This window comes from Umbelopsis ramanniana (assembly GCF_025399195.1).
Source record: "Umbelopsis ramanniana AG unplaced genomic scaffold K450scaffold_25, whole genome shotgun sequence".
Lineage (NCBI taxonomy): Eukaryota > Fungi > Mucoromycota > Umbelopsidomycetes > Umbelopsidales > Umbelopsidaceae > Umbelopsis > Umbelopsis ramanniana.
Window position 1 is genome coordinate 27,990 of NW_026252111.1, and position 17,490 is coordinate 45,479.

The 17,490-nt window shown below is 43.9% G+C and overlaps 8 protein-coding genes across 8 annotated transcripts; 6 read left to right on the forward strand and 2 right to left on the reverse strand.

Annotated features, from left to right (window-relative positions):
* Positions 1 to 1,536: 1,536 nt before the first annotated feature.
* On the forward strand, positions 1,537 to 2,502 carry K450DRAFT_198975 (uncharacterized protein; the record flags this gene model as incomplete). Its single annotated transcript, XM_051584585.1, has 1 exon — positions 1,537 to 2,502. One exon carries the CDS (start codon positions 1,537 to 1,539, stop codon positions 2,500 to 2,502), a length of 966 nt encoding a protein of 321 aa, XP_051444884.1.
* A 519-nt stretch (positions 2,503 to 3,021) lies between these two features.
* K450DRAFT_239530 (uncharacterized protein) lies at positions 3,022 to 4,792 on the forward strand. Its single transcript, XM_051588779.1, has one exon. It carries the CDS (start codon positions 3,481 to 3,483, stop codon positions 4,612 to 4,614), a length of 1,134 nt encoding a protein of 377 aa, XP_051444885.1. The 5' UTR covers positions 3,022 to 3,480; the 3' UTR covers positions 4,615 to 4,792.
* Positions 4,793 to 5,134: 342 nt separating this feature from the next.
* Positions 5,135 to 6,882, forward strand: K450DRAFT_239531 (uncharacterized protein). The gene is made up of 8 exons (XM_051588780.1): positions 5,135 to 5,495; positions 5,564 to 5,763; positions 5,838 to 5,890; positions 5,967 to 6,022; positions 6,087 to 6,127; positions 6,211 to 6,422; positions 6,497 to 6,536; positions 6,626 to 6,882. The coding sequence occupies exons 1-8, from the start codon at positions 5,225 to 5,227 to the stop codon at positions 6,743 to 6,745; spliced, it is 993 nt and encodes a 330-aa protein (XP_051444886.1). The 5' UTR covers positions 5,135 to 5,224; the 3' UTR covers positions 6,746 to 6,882.
* A 1-nt stretch (position 6,883) lies between these two features.
* Positions 6,884 to 9,248, reverse strand: K450DRAFT_239535 (uncharacterized protein). Its single transcript, XM_051588781.1, has 10 exons — positions 9,170 to 9,248; positions 9,088 to 9,108; positions 8,928 to 9,020; positions 8,850 to 8,863; positions 8,724 to 8,776; positions 8,342 to 8,641; positions 8,002 to 8,265; positions 7,655 to 7,935; positions 7,246 to 7,585; positions 6,884 to 7,168 (listed from the first exon to the last, which is right to left on the reverse strand). Exons 1-10 carry the CDS (start codon positions 9,242 to 9,244, stop codon positions 6,969 to 6,971), a joined length of 1,641 nt encoding a protein of 546 aa, XP_051444887.1. The 5' UTR covers positions 9,245 to 9,248; the 3' UTR covers positions 6,884 to 6,968.
* Positions 9,249 to 10,067: 819 nt separating this feature from the next.
* Positions 10,068 to 11,141, reverse strand: K450DRAFT_239540 (uncharacterized protein). The gene is made up of 3 exons (XM_051588782.1): positions 10,844 to 11,141; positions 10,490 to 10,776; positions 10,068 to 10,425 (listed from the first exon to the last, which is right to left on the reverse strand). The coding sequence occupies exons 1-3, from the start codon at positions 11,100 to 11,102 to the stop codon at positions 10,306 to 10,308; spliced, it is 666 nt and encodes a 221-aa protein (XP_051444888.1). The 5' UTR covers positions 11,103 to 11,141; the 3' UTR covers positions 10,068 to 10,305.
* A 321-nt stretch (positions 11,142 to 11,462) lies between these two features.
* K450DRAFT_239545 (uncharacterized protein) lies at positions 11,463 to 13,310 on the forward strand. The gene is made up of 11 exons (XM_051588783.1): positions 11,463 to 11,543; positions 11,621 to 11,682; positions 11,758 to 11,872; positions 11,936 to 11,992; positions 12,068 to 12,088; positions 12,156 to 12,379; positions 12,448 to 12,504; positions 12,571 to 12,603; positions 12,681 to 12,720; positions 12,804 to 12,965; positions 13,066 to 13,310. Exons 1-11 carry the CDS (start codon positions 11,507 to 11,509, stop codon positions 13,071 to 13,073), a joined length of 816 nt encoding a protein of 271 aa, XP_051444889.1. The 5' UTR covers positions 11,463 to 11,506; the 3' UTR covers positions 13,074 to 13,310.
* Positions 13,311 to 13,474: 164 nt separating this feature from the next.
* K450DRAFT_239548 (uncharacterized protein) lies at positions 13,475 to 16,268 on the forward strand. Its single transcript, XM_051588784.1, has 10 exons — positions 13,475 to 13,550; positions 13,657 to 13,776; positions 13,881 to 13,959; positions 14,017 to 14,155; positions 14,230 to 14,509; positions 14,579 to 14,716; positions 14,794 to 15,331; positions 15,402 to 15,502; positions 15,573 to 15,620; positions 15,690 to 16,268. The coding sequence occupies exons 1-10, from the start codon at positions 13,507 to 13,509 to the stop codon at positions 16,069 to 16,071; spliced, it is 1,869 nt and encodes a 622-aa protein (XP_051444890.1). The 5' UTR covers positions 13,475 to 13,506; the 3' UTR covers positions 16,072 to 16,268.
* A 1-nt stretch (position 16,269) lies between these two features.
* Positions 16,270 to 17,484, forward strand: K450DRAFT_239560 (uncharacterized protein). The gene is made up of 3 exons (XM_051588785.1): positions 16,270 to 16,591; positions 16,659 to 16,893; positions 16,963 to 17,484. The coding sequence occupies exons 1-3, from the start codon at positions 16,379 to 16,381 to the stop codon at positions 17,295 to 17,297; spliced, it is 783 nt and encodes a 260-aa protein (XP_051444891.1). The 5' UTR covers positions 16,270 to 16,378; the 3' UTR covers positions 17,298 to 17,484.
* The last annotated feature ends 6 nt before the right edge of the window (positions 17,485 to 17,490 follow it).

Genomic DNA, 17,490 nt, shown 5'->3' on the forward strand with positions numbered 1-17,490 from the left:
TTACATGTCCCATTAGTGGTGATTGTGTGCTTTTCATAAAACGTTAGAGATTGCGACAAGCGTCGAATGTACAATGGAATAGTTCGCCAGATGCCGAAGCAGATTGAATCCAGCTAAGGAGAAGATAGGAGTGGAACGCTTCGAACAAATGCTCCAGGAAATTGCAAAACCAGAAAAAAGTAAAAAGAAAAAGGAGGAGAGAAAGTAAGGAAAACGAGAAACCACAGATAGACAGGCTCTTCGCTTTTTTGTTTCAAGTTGTTGATGACAAGAAAAAAAGGGGAAGATGTAACTTGAAAATCAAAACTGTTCGAGCATCCCAAGTGTCAGAAGTCAAAGTTCGCTAGGCCCTGTGAGATGAGGGAAAAAAAAGAACTGCTCGGAGCCCAAAAACCCTGTCAATACAAATGGGAAAACAGTGGCCTTTTGGTCTGGCGCCACCTCAGCACTTCGGCTCAGTTAAGGAATTCGTTGCTTGATGTTAAAACTCCGGGCTCATCATGGGATGCCTTCGTCTACTGATTGATTAATATCTCCTTCGACAGACCAATGAACGACCGAATTAAACTCGTCACTGCCAATGAGAGCTACGCCCAACAGATTTAAGGACGGTTCAGCCTTCAAAAACTGCACCCGTCACACACCTTTCGATATCAACCCCCCACCTGCTGTCAATAACTTTTCACCATGTACGATGCCCGAACCTTGCCACCCATGGATTACTCTATTGTAGTGCTGCATGCAGGATAATGGTGGAGAAGAAGTTGTCGTCATTGTCACCTTTCAAATTTCGGTCTGTACGATTTGATAAGCTTTTTTCACACGTACTTACACAGTAAAAATTGTGTGATGAGTGAGTATATAGAGATTAATTACCCGACCGAAATTGTAGATGAAGTCTGGCGGTGTACGAGTGTCTGTGAATCAGATAAATAACCTACACGGATGGATTTCGGTCATGATTGGAGTGAAACCTGTCAACGGGTGAATAGAGTCCGCGCGGTTGCGTACGACCGCAGTCTAGACATACGGTAAGGCTCTAGAACTAAGCTTATGAATATCAACATAAGCGTGACTAAATGGTGGAACCAAATTATGGTGTGAGTCCTCCTGTAGTCATTATCAGATACGATAATTGGTTTTAGTTGCCGGGTATGAAGCACTGTCAACCAGCCAACCGCTCAGTCAGCAATAGTCAATCTTTAGTCAGGTGGCTTGTCCGGATCGGACTTTGCTAGCGCATCTCATTTTATATGCATGGCATCCGGATGCTTGCGGCATTCGCTCTATTGGCTACTATGTACATATGTAAAAAAGTTGGGATGTCGAACGGCCTGAAAAATGCGGTTTTGGTCAGGCAAGATGAGAGGCATATACTGTTTCTGGTAGTGTATTTTGTACCCCTGTACTTTTTATGTAACAAAAAGGCAAACGTGTGTTGGGTCAGCCGCACCAGTGATCGGACTGCGGATCGACAGTATAAAAGCTTCCCGACTGATTATTTATCCATTTTCATCCCATATACATTTTTCTACTATGCCCCGTACTGTCAAAGCTGCCGTCGTCAACGATTTCAAAAGCCCTCCGAGCTATCAAGATATCGAGATCGCTGACCCCTCAGAAAGTCAAGTTCAGATTAAGGTGCTGGCAACAGGCTTGCATCAGCTTGTAAAGAGTCGCGCAAGCGGTGCTCACTATTCTGCAAACATCACATTGCCTCTTATCCCTGGTGTCGATGGTGTTGGCGAGCTTCCAGATGGCGAGCTGAAATATTTCATGACGTTCAATCCCACCAGTACCGGTTCCTTCGCGGAATACGCCAATGTGGCTAAGGATGACCTGTTGCCTGTTCCAAGAGGTGCCGATCCAGCGGTGGTCGGTGGCTTACTCAACCCTGCCATGTCGTCTTGGCTCGCTCTCCGCAACCGTGTTGAATTGAAGAAGGGTTTCACTGTACTTATCTTGGGTGTCACAGGTGCTTCTGGCCAACTTGCTGTGCAAATTGCGCGTTTGCTCGGAGCGTCTCGTATTGTCGGCGCAGGACGCAACCAAAAGGCCTTAAACGACCTTCTCGCCAACGGACTAGACGCTGCTATCACGCTTTCCGATGATCAAACAGAAAATGAAAAGGCATTTGCTCAGGAAGCGGCCAACATTGATGTTGTTTTGGATTATTTATACGGTCCGGTGGCTGAAATTGCCATGCGCGCCATCATTAGCCAGCGCGAGGTCTCATCTCATCGACTTGACTGGGTTCAGATTGGAAGCATGGCTGGTCAAAGTATCTCCCTTCCCGCCAATGCTCTTCGTGCGGCAAACTTTTATATTTCCGGCAGTGGTCTTGGTTCCATCAGTATGGCTGATTTCCGAACAGAGTTGACGGAATTGATAAAACACCTTGCGTCCGGCAAGTTGACTGGCTCTGTCGATCCTCAAAGTTTGAAGGATGTCGCTACGGCATGGACTGCTAAATCAGATGGTCGCCAAGTATTTGTACTTTAAGTGATAATTTGGTCGGGAATAAATATAATGTTCTCTATGACTGTTACTTTAATATGCCGCCAACCGTGTCATTGTTTTTCCGTCAGTTTTTTGACAGTCTTTTTCATGCCTCGGTTGCCACCGAAGCCTGTTGGCGGAATCAAGGGACATGGAACGTCACGCCTTGCAGCATCATGGTGGCTATGTCGGCGTTACTTGAACGGATGCCCGCTATAACAATTTGAGTGTCCGTGCGTAGACATTACGATGTGCTGAGGCCGTTTCATTGGCTTTGGTATACAAATGGAAAATAACAAAAGGAAATGTCTCTGGCAAAAAGGAAATATTCATTGTAGCCCCGTAGTTCGGTTCACATAAACAGATGGAGTGTTGTGGGTTCGTCTCGGGCTCTCTATTCTTGTCTTCAGGGTATTCAGATTCACTATTTTTAGATGAACGGCATACAATGCATGCTGTTGTTGGGCGCGCTGTTGACAAATTCTTACTTCATGCCTCTGTCATCCATTTTTGCCTTTCATCCGATTTAACGGCGATCTTGGAAAAACGATCGAACAACGCTTTAGTCACCGAAATCAAAAACACCCCTTTCTTCATCACTGGCTACTCCACTATATTCATATCACCAAGCACATAGATGTCGTCCAAAGCTTGGTGAGCATACGCATAGCTCGACGATCAAACGCACGTGCTAGCCCTATCATGCCCATTGCGATTCATGAAGCAGAGATCAATACGTAGAATTTTCGTCATTGTTTCATGCTTGCTCCAGTAAAGTGGATATGTCGAACCCAGTGGTCCCCGTTATTACTGAAGTAATCACTATTACGATCGAAATATTTTGGACTACCCACAACGACTTAATCAGCATGATGCATGAATTTACGGACATTTTACTAGTCCCTCACAAAGTATAAGAAGTGACCATCGATCACGACGAATTATCACATTGTAACCTTTACCTTGTCCTTTCACGTCGGAATGATCAAGAGTTTCCTTGCTCTGGCAGCATTGGCTTCGGTGGCTTTAACAGCCCCAGTGACTAATACTAGCTCCTATGAATTCAGTGGCCCATCTCCATACAAAAGTGATGGCAATCTCACCAAGCCTTTGGTCAAACCTTACACACCAGCGGGTGGAATTAACACCAACGGCACCATCCCAATCTACCATCCCCTTAGTGACTTTGATTACGAGTCGCTTAATCTCGTGGTGTATCAAGAGTACATTGAGTTGGATCTCTTTGAATATGGTCTCAAAACATTTTCTGCCGCCGACTTCAAGGCTGCAGGTCTTAATCAAGAGGACAGAGATCTTATCCAGTTCATGGCCGATCAAGAAGTCGGTCATGCCAAGATGGTTTCTAACATGTTGGGAGAAGGAGCTCCTAAGCGATGCGAATACCAATATCCATTCACCAATGTTAGCGAATTTGTTGACTTTTGCCAAAAGCTCACTCGCTTTGGTGAAAGCGGTGTTTATGGATTCCTGGAACACCTTGATTCAAGAGATGCTGCACAAATGCTCTTGCAATCCATCACTACTGAAGCTCGTCAGCAACTGATTTTCCGTCAATTCGAAGGCTTGTTCCCTATGCCGGTCTGGTTTGAAGCTGATATCACTCAATCCATGGCCTGGACTTTGCTTGCACCTTACATCAAGAGCTGTCCCGAAGGTCAACCACGCATCATTTTCCAAAATTTCCCTTCCCTAAATGTCACTAATAATCCAAGTGGTATTGACCTGAAGTACCCCCCTGCCATTACTCATGACCGTGCTCTTTCGCATCCTGGTATGGAAGTCGAATTCTCATGGGGCAAGGTCGGTGAACATGTTGGCCCTAATAACAGTTATGTCACGAACACAACCGCTGGAGCTCCAATGTATGCTGCCTGGATTTCCCAGCTCAACACAACCTATACGGAATTGTATGATATCAAGAACAATTCTGCTAAAACAAAGCAGCCTAACACTCAGACCTATGAAGGTGACCCAGCTGTGAACGGTACTATGTTCATCTTGATCACGGACACCGACTTATTTGTCACGCCTGCCAATATTTCTCAGTTGAACCCTCACGTCGTAGCTGGTCCTGCTTTGTTCCAAGCTGGCTAATTTCATGAACTTCTGATCTGTTCCCGGAAAAAAAAAACAACTAATTTTTGTTGCTATAGCCTACTTTGCAGCGCTAATGCCTATTCTAGTTTTTGTTACATACTCACTGAAAGATTGGTCAATAAATGCTACTGGTCTACATATCTACAATACTTCATGTCGCGGTGGTCAAGCCAGACAATTTTTTCATTAAGAACATATTTCACATGTTATAAATCGATACGACAAAGTGCCGCCATGTTATGACAGCAGCACAAAACCCATCTTCGGGGAAGTCTGTTACGCTATTTCATCAGTGTTACCACTTTCACATGCTTTTACCCATTATTGGGAAAAAAAATTGAAGGCTGCTTAGAACTATCAGTACGACTATACGTGAAAATAAAGATAGTTTCCATATGATAGCGAATGAATCTTAGGATAATGTCAATGTTAACCAATTGTTGGGGCCTTGGTGCCTGTGTCTCACTCTTTTTTTTAACGCTCAGCAGCACATGTCGCTGTCACAATCACTGTTCCCCTTCAATTTATATAGGGTCTTCACCCAGATTTTTGTGCAGTAGTCCTCCAGCATCTTTCATTCACGGATTCAACACCAATTCTAAGCGAGATGTCACAACGTCGGACGGCCGCTACAAAGAACACATTCGATTCAATGAATTCAAATAATTCCTACGTTAATCCCGGCAGCCAAGTCAAGCCAGCTGCAAACGGCAAGCACTCAACCTCCTCCTTGCTTGGACCTAGCAAGCACACTGTCTCATGGAAACAACTGCCCGAGTGGCTAAGAGACAATGCCTATATAACAGATGGATACAGACCTCAGTTAGACTCTTATGTAAAGTGCGCAAAGAGTGTATTTTACCTCCACAATGAGTTTGGTAAGATCGTACCAATCTAAGAACTTGTCTCGCCACCGTATAACTAACATTGTTGGCTCCTTCACTAGTAAATATATGGTCACATGCATTAGGGTTCGCATTATTTTGCTTCCTAGGCGTCGTCGTGTCTTGGAAGACTGTATTTGTACCTATTGCCGACACTAGAACCATGGGGGACATTGTGTTCTTCTATACCTTCATCGCCGGAGCCATGTCCTGTCTTGGATTGAGCAGTACTTATCACTGTTTGTCCTGCCACTCTGAACCCGTAAGTACGACGAGAACAGAGGATAAAGAATAATGCAACTTTGTGTAGCTGATAGAGCGTTTTCACATCTACAGGTGGCAGCCTATTGGAATAGATGCGACTATCTAGGAATCATCACGTTGATCTTGTAAGTTAGCGCATTGTGGTGTCTAAGTCAATTAGCATGAGAGGTTACCCTAACGACGTATTTTCCATATTATTAGGGGTTCATACTATCCCATGGTATATTATGGTTTCTATTGTCATCCTTATCTACAAAGTAAGTTGGCCAGAGGATAAAATTTGGAACTGTGAAGCTGAACTCTAAACATTATACTCCACAGTCTTTTATATGACTGCCATCTCAGCGATTGGAACTGCTACGGTATGAAGAATTATATTTGTAATTGGCACTACAGATTTATGACGGGTACTAAACCATTTTGTTCTGCTCATACCTCACATTAGGCTTGCGCTACCATGATGAAGCATTTCCGTACACCTACTTACCGATGGATGAGGACAAGTCTGTTCTTAGCTATGGGACTTTCGGGTATCATTCCGATCTGCCACGGTATTATTAACTTTGGGTTTGCAATGGCTTTTCAATCTATCTCCTTGGGCCACATGATAGCAATGGGAGCCTTTTATGTTGTTGGAGCCTTGTTGTACGGTCATAGGTACGTTGTTTTAATTCGTAGTCGAAGCCCCTGTCGAGTCATTTCGGTTCTCATTATTTTATATCTTTTTTTAGAATTCCCGAGAAATGGTATCCTGGAAAGTTTAATATTTGGGTGAGTTATCATTCGAGTGATAGTAGTTTTGAGCATGGGAGGGCTATGATAACGAATGATCCATTTAACGATTTCTTCGCTGTCTCTAGGGTTCAAGCCATCAAATTTTCCATGTCTTCGTAGTAATTGCTGCGATCTCACATTATATTGGAGTAACTAGAGCTGTATCTTTCTGGCATAATAATCCAGGACTTTGCGAATTATATTAAAGCTAGCACTGGGCTAGGTGTATGTTACATAGAGCATGTATTATGGTATTGTAGATCAGATCCTTTTTTATCGAATTACACCTTGCAATCTACTCAAACTTCACGACTTGACTGGACGTGATTCATAAAGTACAAGTATAATGTAATAGGTTTAATATGATTATTCACAGTGTTCTGTAACTAAAATAAGGCGAGTAAATAGTTGGGGAATAGGAGATAGACTTTAAGCTGTAGGAGATGCAATCTCCTTCTCGGACACTTCAGCGCCTTTGATATCGTCGCTGTCAACTGTTTTAGGCCTCTCGATATCGTCAGCTTGCATATCTTGTTCATCTCGCTCCAAGTGCACGTGGGCGCGCTCTTCATCAGACAAATTGATAGTAGGTCCTTTGAACCATATTCGCGCATCAACGATCCAGCGACCTAAACATCAAACTTGCGGGTCAGTCCTCCATTCTGATTCAGTCATCTCGCGTAGTGCAACACGACCCAAGACTTACCTCCAGCACCAAGAATGACAGCACCAATAGCCAAGCAAGCATAGTTCATGTTGACAGGAGTGATGGGACTCACAGGCGGAAGGACGAATAGAACAGTGATAAAACAAATCCAAAGGACAGCAATGGCACCAATGATATCGGAGGCAGGTCCAAGATGCAAAGGACCTCTCTTGAACTGCTTCTTATTAACCAGCTTGGCAGCAATGGGAATAGCATAAGAAATATACAATCCAATGGTGGCAACAGAAGTGACGGCCGAGAAAGCTGTGGCGTTTCCAAGAGAAGGAAGACCCAACAAACTAGCAACCAACACAGACAACCAAACAGCATTGACTGGGGTCTAAAAGAAAAATCCGCCTTCATGTCAATATTTAGATTATGTTCGGTCACCTCCATGCCTACTCTTTACCTGACGCTTTTTATCGATAAGATGCCACCATTGGCTTCCAGGCATAGCACCATCACGAGAGAAGGCGTAGATCATTCGAGAATTGGCAGTAACGGAAGCAAATCCGCAGAACCAGCATGCAAGAATCAGTATCACCATGAGAACAATACCACCAGCACTACCCACACAATCGACAATGATTTGCATCACTGGGAATCCTGAGGCAGAGGCAATGGTGGTATCGAGATCTTGGATACAAAATAGGAAACCGATGATAAAGAACCATCCCATGATACCACTGACTATATTTCCACACGCCATGGTTAGTAATTGTACCCCCACTTTTCAATCACCGATGAAATACATACCAATGATTGCCATGGTCATACCAACAGGTCCACTGATTTCTGCATTGTGGGTTTCCTCAGACATATGCGCACTTGAATCGTATCCGGTTAAGGTGAACTGCGCCTGCAAAAGTCCGACCAAGACAACATAGACAGGACTGTCCCAGCCACTGTTATTATTATAGTAAGTGAAGACAAAGCTTCCGGGTTGATGTGTAGGAGCCTTAGCGGCAATGACAATAAGGATAATGGTAGGAGCAATGACTTGCCACCAGGTACTGAATGCTAGCGTAGTGGAATTCACGGTCAGCCCCGATGTGCACTTTTTAATACCGTCTTAAACCTAAACAGTCATACTTACAATTGATACGGGTCATAACCTTGGGTCCAAGCGAGTTGGCAATGCCGTGAGTAACGCAGATAGCAATATGGATTCCAGTGGTTGCTCCGGGGGTAGGTACCCAATTTCCGTTGGTACCAATGAAGATCACGGCACCCAGCATCAAGGCAATACCGTAATCGATACCGGCTGTCACAGCAAACTGACCTATCAAGTTAAACCAACCCGTCATCCACGAGGCAAAAGGTGCATATCTACGTGAGCTCAATCTGGCAGCCCACCAGTACAAGCCTCCACTTGTGGGATAAGCAGACGAGATTTCTTTGGTCGGAACAATCGTATTGGGCTGAGTTAGAAGCGATCTTCACTGATAGGAATTGCTTGACGAATGCGGATAGCTTACCTGACATAGCGAGTCCAACCATCAACGTGAAGAAAAAAACGACCACCCATCCCCTGTAATTATTAGTTGTCAGCTATGCTTTTTCGAAATCGAGCTGGAGAAGGTGTGCAAGGGACTTTGATTTACCATGTCATCGCGACCTGGTTACAATTTGTCAGAAATGGACGATCAGTGACTTCATAGGAAGTGCTGTTTCTCACTTACCGGACCGCCAGTATTCAAACCATATGAGAACAGCGAGGTCAAACCAGAGGATATACAGACAACACTCAAGGCGACACCATAGTTTCCAATGGACTAACGTTCATCAAGAGTGTTAGACATATCCTTTCTGATTCGATCGGTCTATTCTCCAATACGTTACCGAAAGCTCTCGTTTAAGTTCCTAGAACAGAATGGATTAGTCTTGAGGCACAATTGATATATGTTTCGACACAAATTATTACCTGTTTATAACCTAGCTCATTCAGGCGCGCTGCGTCCTTGACTGCGATTTCTTCGGCTGTCAATTTTGGTGGCATGACAGGAAAACAAGTAGTAGGGATGTGGTGTTACCGTTGACTGGTATATAAACGAATTCTGTGTTTTTTTTGGCTTAGCCGAAACTGTACGAGACTATCTCATGTGTGCCTTAGATAACCTGTGGGAAAGATAAGACCGCCTCATCATAAAAAAATTTGTTCTGCTATTAGCCAAAGTGGCAAATTTGTCCCACATGACATGCGTCTCATCTCACGGTATCATGGCCGAGCTGTATTACAAAAAACCAAAACTTGAGATAAAACATGACATTGAATGTCTTTTTGAATACTTTGCATACGCTCTTATTGTGTTCATTTAGGGTGTCAAAATATGGAGAACACATCATTGTATTCTTGGTCCTGGCGTGATCTGGCAGTGGCAAAAGATAAATCTACGATTGTAATTTTACTACAAATGGCCGGGTTGGCGAGCTGTCTATCTTCGTTCCGAATCACATATGCCGTAATCAAGTTAAGGACATATCTACCACCTTTCCTCACCGACGCACTTTGTTACAATCAATTCCAAATTGCCTCTCATCAAGTGTTCGTTGCATGTGGGCAATTAATGTACCTAGTCCTATTCATATCCATTGAATGAAATTTTACACATATTGACATCAGACAAGGGATAAAGGGAGGAATCCATTACTTGCCCCTTAAAGGGTCCGCGGCCACTTGTTGCGTTCCGTAAAACCTGCATGCCGATTTAATTGCATTGTCAAACCATTGTTCGCTCTTGAACGAATGCCGTTCACACAACAAAGAAAAGGGTTGTATTCTGCTCGCTTTCCCGATTTCTACTACTTTTTTATGATGCACATGCTGTTGGCGCAAGCGTGAGGTCCGAAACCATTGGGGGATCGCTAGCCACACCAACTGATACCAGATATGTGAAATGGTGTAGGTTTTTATTTTGCTTCTCTTTTGAAAATCTAATTGCCAGTACCGACCGACTGACTATATGTCTATTATACAGTACGCACGCTGAGGAGAGGAAAACGAAGCCGAGCCATTCATCTACACAAAGTGCCAGCCAAGTTAACTTGATATGAAATGGTTTATGATGAGGTCGAAGTTGATTTCTTTGGACGGGCCCATTCAGCTGGGAATTCGAGCTTCTTTTTCGATTTGACATGTCGAGTATCCAATGGAATGTCGGCAAATGTGTCAGAGGAGTCCTATATAAAGCCAACATAGTCAGTAACAAGGTACACCCATTGTTGAAATGTGGATACTACTTACCTTTGCTTCAGCAACGAGTTTGTCTAACAAATCACTAAGATACTTCTTGTTTTGCTTGACATAAGGGAACTTCTCACTTGAAAGAGTGAGCTCTCCAGTCTCAGGGTTGTAACGAGGCCCAGAGAGGACCAAAAGCTTGTGTCGTTCCTGGTCATTCAAACCAAGGAGGTCGACCTTGACGTTGAGTACACACTTGGACTCAACGGGGTGAGGTTCACCCATGTAGTTCTGAGTTTTGAACCGAAGAATTTGAGACGAAGTAGGAGGGACAAAGGGTTTAGCGTGTTCTGGAGGTGAAGAGATTTAAATAAAAAAGCACCAGATCCAACTCGCTGCCGAGCAAATGCAACATACCACTCAATTTGGGGATTTCGTATTTTGCTTTTCTGAGGTAGCTGCGAACTTCACGAATATTGCCAAAGAGTTCGTGTCCAATGGTGGTCTGATCGTCAAAATTGAACTTCTCCATGTTTTCAACATCAAATGGGTGCTCAGAACGACGTCCAGGTCGTTGACGTCCAAGGTTCTGTACGGCAGAAGTGGACAATGCTCGTGTAATGCCTACTCTTGCTGTGCAGCGGCTCAATTGGCCACTTAAAATGAGGGAATTCATGTCGGTTCAATGAAAGTGGACTACAAAAGTTTTTTTTTGTCCATCACAGCTTTTTTTTTGTGACAGGAGCAAAATTTCGAGGTCGCCAAATTTGATGACGACACCACCTTTGGGTGCTTGCAGGTCCAAATTATCGCATCCCATAAGGCACGCTTCTTCTTCTCACCCGCCATATTTGATCAAAAACAATATCTATGGTAAGGATTTTTTCGTACAATTTGTTGTATCTGCGAATTTATGAGAATGTCTCGTCCAAAATTTCATTTTCTGAAGTACAAGCTTCGAGCTACTTCTTGAGCTACTTTTTTTGTGCCAAAATGGAAGGTTGAAGAAAGTTGCGGAATTTGAAATAAATATGAATGACAAGTCAGTGCCTGAACGGCAAGTAGATCTCTTCTTGAACAATGCCAGCGGCACAGGCCGAGCATCACAAAAGTCTTGGTAAGCAACACAGCCACTATGTTGCATATTCACTTGCGACTTTTTCAGACGACTTAAACCTAACCCTTGTTCCCTAGGCAACAAGTACTTCGCCGAACATGACTATAGAAATGCAATTCAAGAGTACTCGACGGCGATCGTAAGCAATGAACCGTTTTAGTCGCGGCTTTGTTCGGCAACATTTCTGAATTTAATTCGTTTCTTTCAGATAAAGGATTCTACGCAAGTCGCTTACTTCACCAATCGTGCCCTATGCTACTCTAAACTCGAGCGGTATTCCGAAGCCATTCAGGATTGTAGAAAGGCGATCGAACTCGACAGTCATACTGGTAAATTATACCTTGCACTTACTCGGTAGCCTTTAACATGGACATTCACAACATGTTATCTAGTCAAGGGCCACTACCTCTTGGGCAATGCTTTGATTGAAAAGAAAATGTTCACCGAAGGTACGTTCAGCATGATTTCTCGACGCCGATTTCTACGCCGCTGACTAATCCAGTGCGAATTCATCCCATCACCAGCATTATCAAGTCTTAAGAAAGGTAATTAGTGAAAGGAAAGAGCTTCTGATCAATTCGAATGATGGCTTACCTTTAATGTGTTATATAGCCTACACGCTTGCCATGGAGCAAAGAGTGAAATATGTCGGTGATATTTTACAGGCTCTTTTAATAGCCAGGAAGAAGAAATGGGATGAGAATGAAGTAGCACGTATTGAGCGAGAGTCTGAAGTTTTCAAATATGTTAAAGGCTTAGTAGAGAAAGAGCGAAAAGAGCTTCTTGAAGAAGCTGGGAACGACGAGGAAAAGGTTGACGACGTAAACTTCATTCAGGTAAATCAGCATATGCCGGATGCGCCTCGATTACTCACATCACTCACCTTTATCAAATATTTACTTAGGATGAGCGATTGACCAGAATACAGAAGGTCTTTGAGCAATCCAAGGAAAATGTGATGGTAGGTGGACATCCAAATGTAGCAAAAGTGTTAAATTTCTTATCGCTAAAAAAATTCGTACTACAGCGACGAGAAATACCAGATGCATACTTGGATAAGGTAAACAATTTCTTAAATGAAAGAAACCTGGCAAAAAATAGAGTACATTGTGGATACTAATGCCGGGATTGTTGTAGATTTCATTTAACATTATGCACGACCCATGCTTTACACCAGGTAGGTTAAGCACTTTTTGAGTTTTTCAAACATCGCTCACTAGCATTGGCCGGAAATTAACAGCCTGAGGAATGCACTAATAGACGGAATTACCTATGAACGACACTCCATTGAGACTCATTTTGAAAAAATTGGAGAGTTCGATCCGCTGACTCGCAGACCTTGTACAAGGAAAGACTTGATACCAAATTTGTCTCTAAGAGAAGCAATTGAGGATTTCTTGGCAGAGAACGGATGGGCAGCAGGTAAACATGACATCTAAATTGGAAATTTGAGAGATTTGATAGCCTGTAAACTAAATTGAACCATGTCACCGAACCATGATATTGCTTGGCACATCTACAGATTACTGATACTTGCATCAGCTTCCACCATAATGTTTTTGTTTTTTCTATGATACATCCCCCCCCATAGATATTTGTATTCCATACTTTCGATAAGAGGTCGTTTTCCATCACTACCCCGCGCTGTTGTCTCCTATTGTAAAATCACCTTTTTCGGTTGCCAAAATTGTATACAATAGTATTCCTTCCTAATGAATCTAACCGCTACCAATAAAATCCAAAATATCTTATTACGCTTTTGACATAGTTTACCGATGTATTTTGCCGTAATCCTAAACTACCCTGGCAGAACCGGCCATATTTCCACAATTTTGCCCAGCCAAGCCAGGGCGGGCGGGGATACGTCATGAGGAACTCCGATAATGGCTGTTTTTGAATTTTTGTGTCGATTACTTCGTTTCTCCAGACCAGCAGTTACCACCTTAATCTCCTTGGTTATCCAATGTCGGAATCAACAATGTCTGGTAAAGGCGTTTTGCGAAGCGTGTAAGTATTACGACTCGCAACTTTGTCATCACCGAGGATTTTACGGCCTATGGTTCGGTCCAGACTTTTGTGTCTCCCATTCTCATCCATTTCACTCCACCTATAGCAAAAACTATGCCAAGGGTTATTCGGATATACAGATCAAAGTACGTGAGGCTACATCTAACGATTCGTGGGGCCCGAGTGGAACCTTGATGAATGAAATCGCCAATGCTACGCACAATCCGTAAGTTGAATGGCGAACGGCATACTCTATCGTGTGACACAAACATTTACCCGCTCCTCTTCTTTCCTTCGAACCTCCTTACTTTTCATTGTCATCCCATGCAGCCAAGACTTCCTGGAGATTATGGATATGATAGATAAGCGCCTTAATGATAAGGGAAAGAATTGGCGGCATGTGTTTAAGGTACGATTTATGGTTCATCCCACCTCGTTCCTGCATACCATATTCACCATTCAGTAGGCTTTGACTGTTCTGGATTACTGCTTACACGTTGGATCGGAAAATGTTGTCTTGTACGCAAAGGAGAATGCATACGTTGTCAAAACCTTGCGAGAATTTCAACATATCGATGATACTGGCAGAGATGTTGGTGGAAATGGTGAGTTTTGGACGACTTGAGCACACCAGAAATGTCTGCAGCACATTGGCTGAAATATGGTTCACGTTTTCCAGTTCGCCAGAAGGCAAAGGATATTTCCAGTCTGTTGATGGACGAGGCGCGTTTGAGAGAAGAGCGATCATCACGTACTCAAATGCGAGACAGAATGGCTGGCGTGGACAATATCATGGCAGACTTCCAAAGCCCTCGAGATCGCATGTCTCCGTACGAGCGACCACCTGGAGATCGAGGAGAAGATCGAGGAGGATATCGGGATGAGGATAGAGAACTTCGCAGAGCTTTAGACGAAAGCAAGAGATTGGCAGAAGAAAGCTCAAGAAAGAAAAACCATGAGTATGTTAGACGAGGCATCTATGTGTTTGCAGCTTCAGAATATTGACTGTGTTGGTTTCATTGATCTAGCGAGGATGATTTGCAAAAGGCTATCAGATTGAGCGAACAAGAAGCTCGAGACAAAGAAAGACGAGACCGAGAGCGGCTTGAGCGGGAGAATGAGAAAGCCTTGTTCAGCAACATCGCTCCCGAAACAAACCAAGCAAGGTATGCAACCTTTTTGATCCTCTTTTCATATGTAGGTGAAAAAGCCTCCTGCTAAATTCTTTTTTCTTCTTCACAAGCCTCAATGCTTTCCCTCAACAAATGAACATGAATGCTACAGGCAACCCATACCAACAACAACAGGTGCCCTGGCAGGTCACAGGCGCCACCAATCTTTCATTCTCTCATCCAGTTGGAGGCAACCAAATGTATTCTCAGTTCACCGGAATGCCAAACAATCCTTACCAACAGCAAGCTATTGCCAATCCTTATCTACAACAGCAGCAACAACCTCAATTTACCGGTATGATGCAGCAACCTATGGTAACCGGTATGCAGTTCCAGACACCACAAATGACGGGCATGCAATATCAGCAAGCACAGCCAACGGGCATGCAATTCCCTACATCATCTATTTCCAGTGTGCAAACCGGACAAAACAATCCCTTTGGAGCTAACGCTGGCAACACATCGCAGTCTAACTTCATGTCCAGCCCATCCCTTCAAACTTCCAACACATTTGGACAGTCTTTGCAACCACAACAGACTGGATTCCAAGCCAATTCCTATGGAAGCCATTCACCACAACCCAATCACTTCTCTATCGAGAACCAATCGGTACGCCGGCGAATTTATTAGGCAATACGTAATATGGCATGTCATTAACCAACCCACTTTCTACACACAGAATAATGCCGCTACACCAACAAGTAGTAAATCTACCCCCACAGCCTCGCGTCCCAATGATACCAAGTTTTCCAAGCTTAATGCTTTGCTTGCAACTGGAGGGTCAGTATTTATTGCACATTTCAAAATCACGAGCCATAATACCGATTTTAACGTGTTCGTTTCTTTAAAGTGATGGTCTGGATACCTTCGGTAATACTGGAAACTTGAGAGTACCAGTGTAAGTTTACAACGGACGAGGCGACTGGTTTGATAGACCACTATTCTTATATAATCTTTCATTTTACAGTGGTACTGGATTTGCCAATAGTATGAAATTGGAATATGCCAAGACAGGTTCGGGTGCCGAAGGCTTCGGCCAGGAGGAAAGCAATGTGCCCAAAAACTTTGATCCCAGCCTTATAGATAGTCCACAGCAGTCATTTGGAAACCAACCCACCCGAAATCCCTTTGGACAATCAACATCAAGCTTCAGTACACCCTCCTCCAGCCAACCTGGCAATAAGAAGTCATTGTTCGAAATGATGCAAGAGCAAAAGATGCAGCAGCAACAACAGCAACAGCTTCAGGCTCAACCTACTGGAATGAACTTCCAGACTCCTCAAATGACTGGGTTCCAGCAACCATCCATGACAGGTTACAATGGCCAAGGCGGGTCGTCCTTTTTCTAATTGATGAGATTCTGCGAGTCAGGTCCTAATGGCCGTTAGGGGGTATGGATAAAAAAAAGTAGTAGTATTTTTTTGCGGTTAGACCACCGTACTGCGACATGAATACTTGTCAATATTGTAATAAATGATATGGGTTAATTATGTTCAAGCCGTCTGTTTGAGTAATTGATAGGGGTGGCCGATCAGAAGAACCAACGACAAATTGACACGCAAGACTGGTTTTTTTTTTCCGTCGGCTTTGCTTGGCAGTCTTTGGGGCCTACCATTATTTTTTGCCGTCGTCATTGGTCGCTCATTCTTTTCACTCATGAAGTACACAGCAGCCTTGCTCGCGTTGATGGTTGCTTTGGCAGCCGCTGATCGCAGTGGCCAGGCGGCCAAGAAAGTCAGACTGCGTGACCTGACCGCCATTACTCTCCACGCCAACAAGAAAACAAGTGCCCGACGAAGCAGTCCAATACCGCAACTGGAATGTATTGGCGGTGATGCTTGTGCTGATTTCCAGCCGAGAGTCGTACAGGTGAGTGAACGTCCTATGCTTCAGAACAAAGGGCGTGTCGTCGTGATACTGACTGACTCTGAATCAGTGTTCCAACGCCGGGTTTGATGGCTACGACGTCCAGTGGTCGTGTACAGCAGAGTTGCCAAGCAATATCGAGTTTGGCGACATTGAAGTTAGCTGTGAAGGATACGATTTCCCAGAGGATCCGTTCATATTGGTCAATTCGTGCGGCCTAGAGTACAGCTTATATTACAAAAATGCTCCAACACCGAAAGTCAGCTACGATGATCAAAGATACTTCCCTACCAGCAAACCAAAGTGTAAGTATGGCCGTATTCATGTGAAAGAATCCGGGGCTTATTTTGCTCATCCATTGTTACAATATATAGCTTTGATGCCTTCAGGATTTGATGCTATTGTGTCCAAGATCTTCTCATTGATCTCATTAGGCGTGCTCATAACCGTTGCATGGAGTATCTTCCAAACGTGCACAGGACGAAGAGCAAGAGGTGGAAGTGGACCTGGCTCAGGAGGTTCTCCATGGCCATGGTTTGGTGGAGACGATAATTCTGGTGGTGGTTATCCGCCATATGGTAAACGCGGTAGTCGATCTTACCAAGCGCCTATGGGCATGTCGCCCGGCTTTTTAACTGGTCTGGGATTGGGAGGCTTAGGCGCTTACATGATGAATAGACCTAGACAGGAACCTACAGCTCACAGGTAATTATTGTTTTCTGAAATGCTGTTTAGTGTATAAGATTTTCCATGTCTGACTTTTCGCATCCAGACAAGCTTCTCATTCGTCATACGCAAGTCCATCAACATCATACAGTCGAACACGTACCTTCGAAGAACCATCCTCTCCATCATCCAGTATGAGCTCTTCATCTGGGTTTGGAGGCACTCGTAGGAGATAG

What these genes read in the sequence shown, in the direction of transcription:
- K450DRAFT_239530 (XM_051588779.1), top strand. Translation starts at nt 3,481, where the DNA reads ATGATCAAGAGTTTCCTTGCTCTGGCAGCATTGGCTTCGGTGGCTTTA.
- K450DRAFT_239535 (XM_051588781.1), bottom strand. Translation starts at nt 9,244, where the DNA reads ATGCCACCAAAATTGACAGCCGAAGAAATCGCAGTCAAGGACGCAGCG. An exon ending in ATGAGCTAGGTTATAAACAG is followed by an intron (nt 9,109 to 9,169) that starts GTAATAATTTGT and finishes ATTCTGTTCTAG; the next exon opens with GAACTTAAACGAGAGCTTTC. An exon ending in TTATCGATAAAAAGCGTCAG is followed by an intron (nt 7,586 to 7,654) that starts GTAAAGAGTAGG and finishes TTTTTCTTTTAG; the next exon opens with ACCCCAGTCAATGCTGTTTG.
- K450DRAFT_239545 (XM_051588783.1), top strand. Translation starts at nt 11,507, where the DNA reads ATGCCAGCGGCACAGGCCGAGCATCACAAAAGTCTTG. An exon ending in AAAGAAAATGTTCACCGAAG is followed by an intron (nt 11,993 to 12,067) that starts GTACGTTCAGCA and finishes TCCCATCACCAG; the next exon opens with CATTATCAAGTCTTAAGAAA. An exon ending in CGACCCATGCTTTACACCAG is followed by an intron (nt 12,721 to 12,803) that starts GTAGGTTAAGCA and finishes ATGCACTAATAG; the next exon opens with ACGGAATTACCTATGAACGA.
- K450DRAFT_239548 (XM_051588784.1), top strand. Translation starts at nt 13,507, where the DNA reads ATGTCGGAATCAACAATGTCTGGTAAAGGCGTTTTGCGAAGCGT. An exon ending in AAAGGCGTTTTGCGAAGCGT is followed by an intron (nt 13,551 to 13,656) that starts GTAAGTATTACG and finishes CTCCACCTATAG; the next exon opens with CAAAAACTATGCCAAGGGTT. An exon ending in ATTGGCGGCATGTGTTTAAG is followed by an intron (nt 13,960 to 14,016) that starts GTACGATTTATG and finishes ACCATTCAGTAG; the next exon opens with GCTTTGACTGTTCTGGATTA.
- K450DRAFT_239531 (XM_051588780.1), top strand. Translation starts at nt 5,225, where the DNA reads ATGTCACAACGTCGGACGGCCGCTACAAAGAACACATTCGATTCAATG. An exon ending in TTGTCATCCTTATCTACAAA is followed by an intron (nt 6,023 to 6,086) that starts GTAAGTTGGCCA and finishes TATACTCCACAG; the next exon opens with TCTTTTATATGACTGCCATC. An exon ending in CAGCGATTGGAACTGCTACG is followed by an intron (nt 6,128 to 6,210) that starts GTATGAAGAATT and finishes ACCTCACATTAG; the next exon opens with GCTTGCGCTACCATGATGAA.
- K450DRAFT_239540 (XM_051588782.1), bottom strand. Translation starts at nt 11,102, where the DNA reads ATGAATTCCCTCATTTTAAGTGGCCAATTGAGCCGCTGCACAGCAAGA. An exon ending in CGAAATCCCCAAATTGAGTG is followed by an intron (nt 10,777 to 10,843) that starts GTATGTTGCATT and finishes CTTCACCTCCAG; the next exon opens with AACACGCTAAACCCTTTGTC. An exon ending in AACTCGTTGCTGAAGCAAAG is followed by an intron (nt 10,426 to 10,489) that starts GTAAGTAGTATC and finishes GGCTTTATATAG; the next exon opens with GACTCCTCTGACACATTTGC.
- K450DRAFT_239560 (XM_051588785.1), top strand. Translation starts at nt 16,379, where the DNA reads ATGAAGTACACAGCAGCCTTGCTCGCGTTGATGGTTGCTTTGGCAGCC. An exon ending in TCCAGCCGAGAGTCGTACAG is followed by an intron (nt 16,592 to 16,658) that starts GTGAGTGAACGT and finishes ACTCTGAATCAG; the next exon opens with TGTTCCAACGCCGGGTTTGA. An exon ending in CCCTACCAGCAAACCAAAGT is followed by an intron (nt 16,894 to 16,962) that starts GTAAGTATGGCC and finishes TACAATATATAG; the next exon opens with CTTTGATGCCTTCAGGATTT.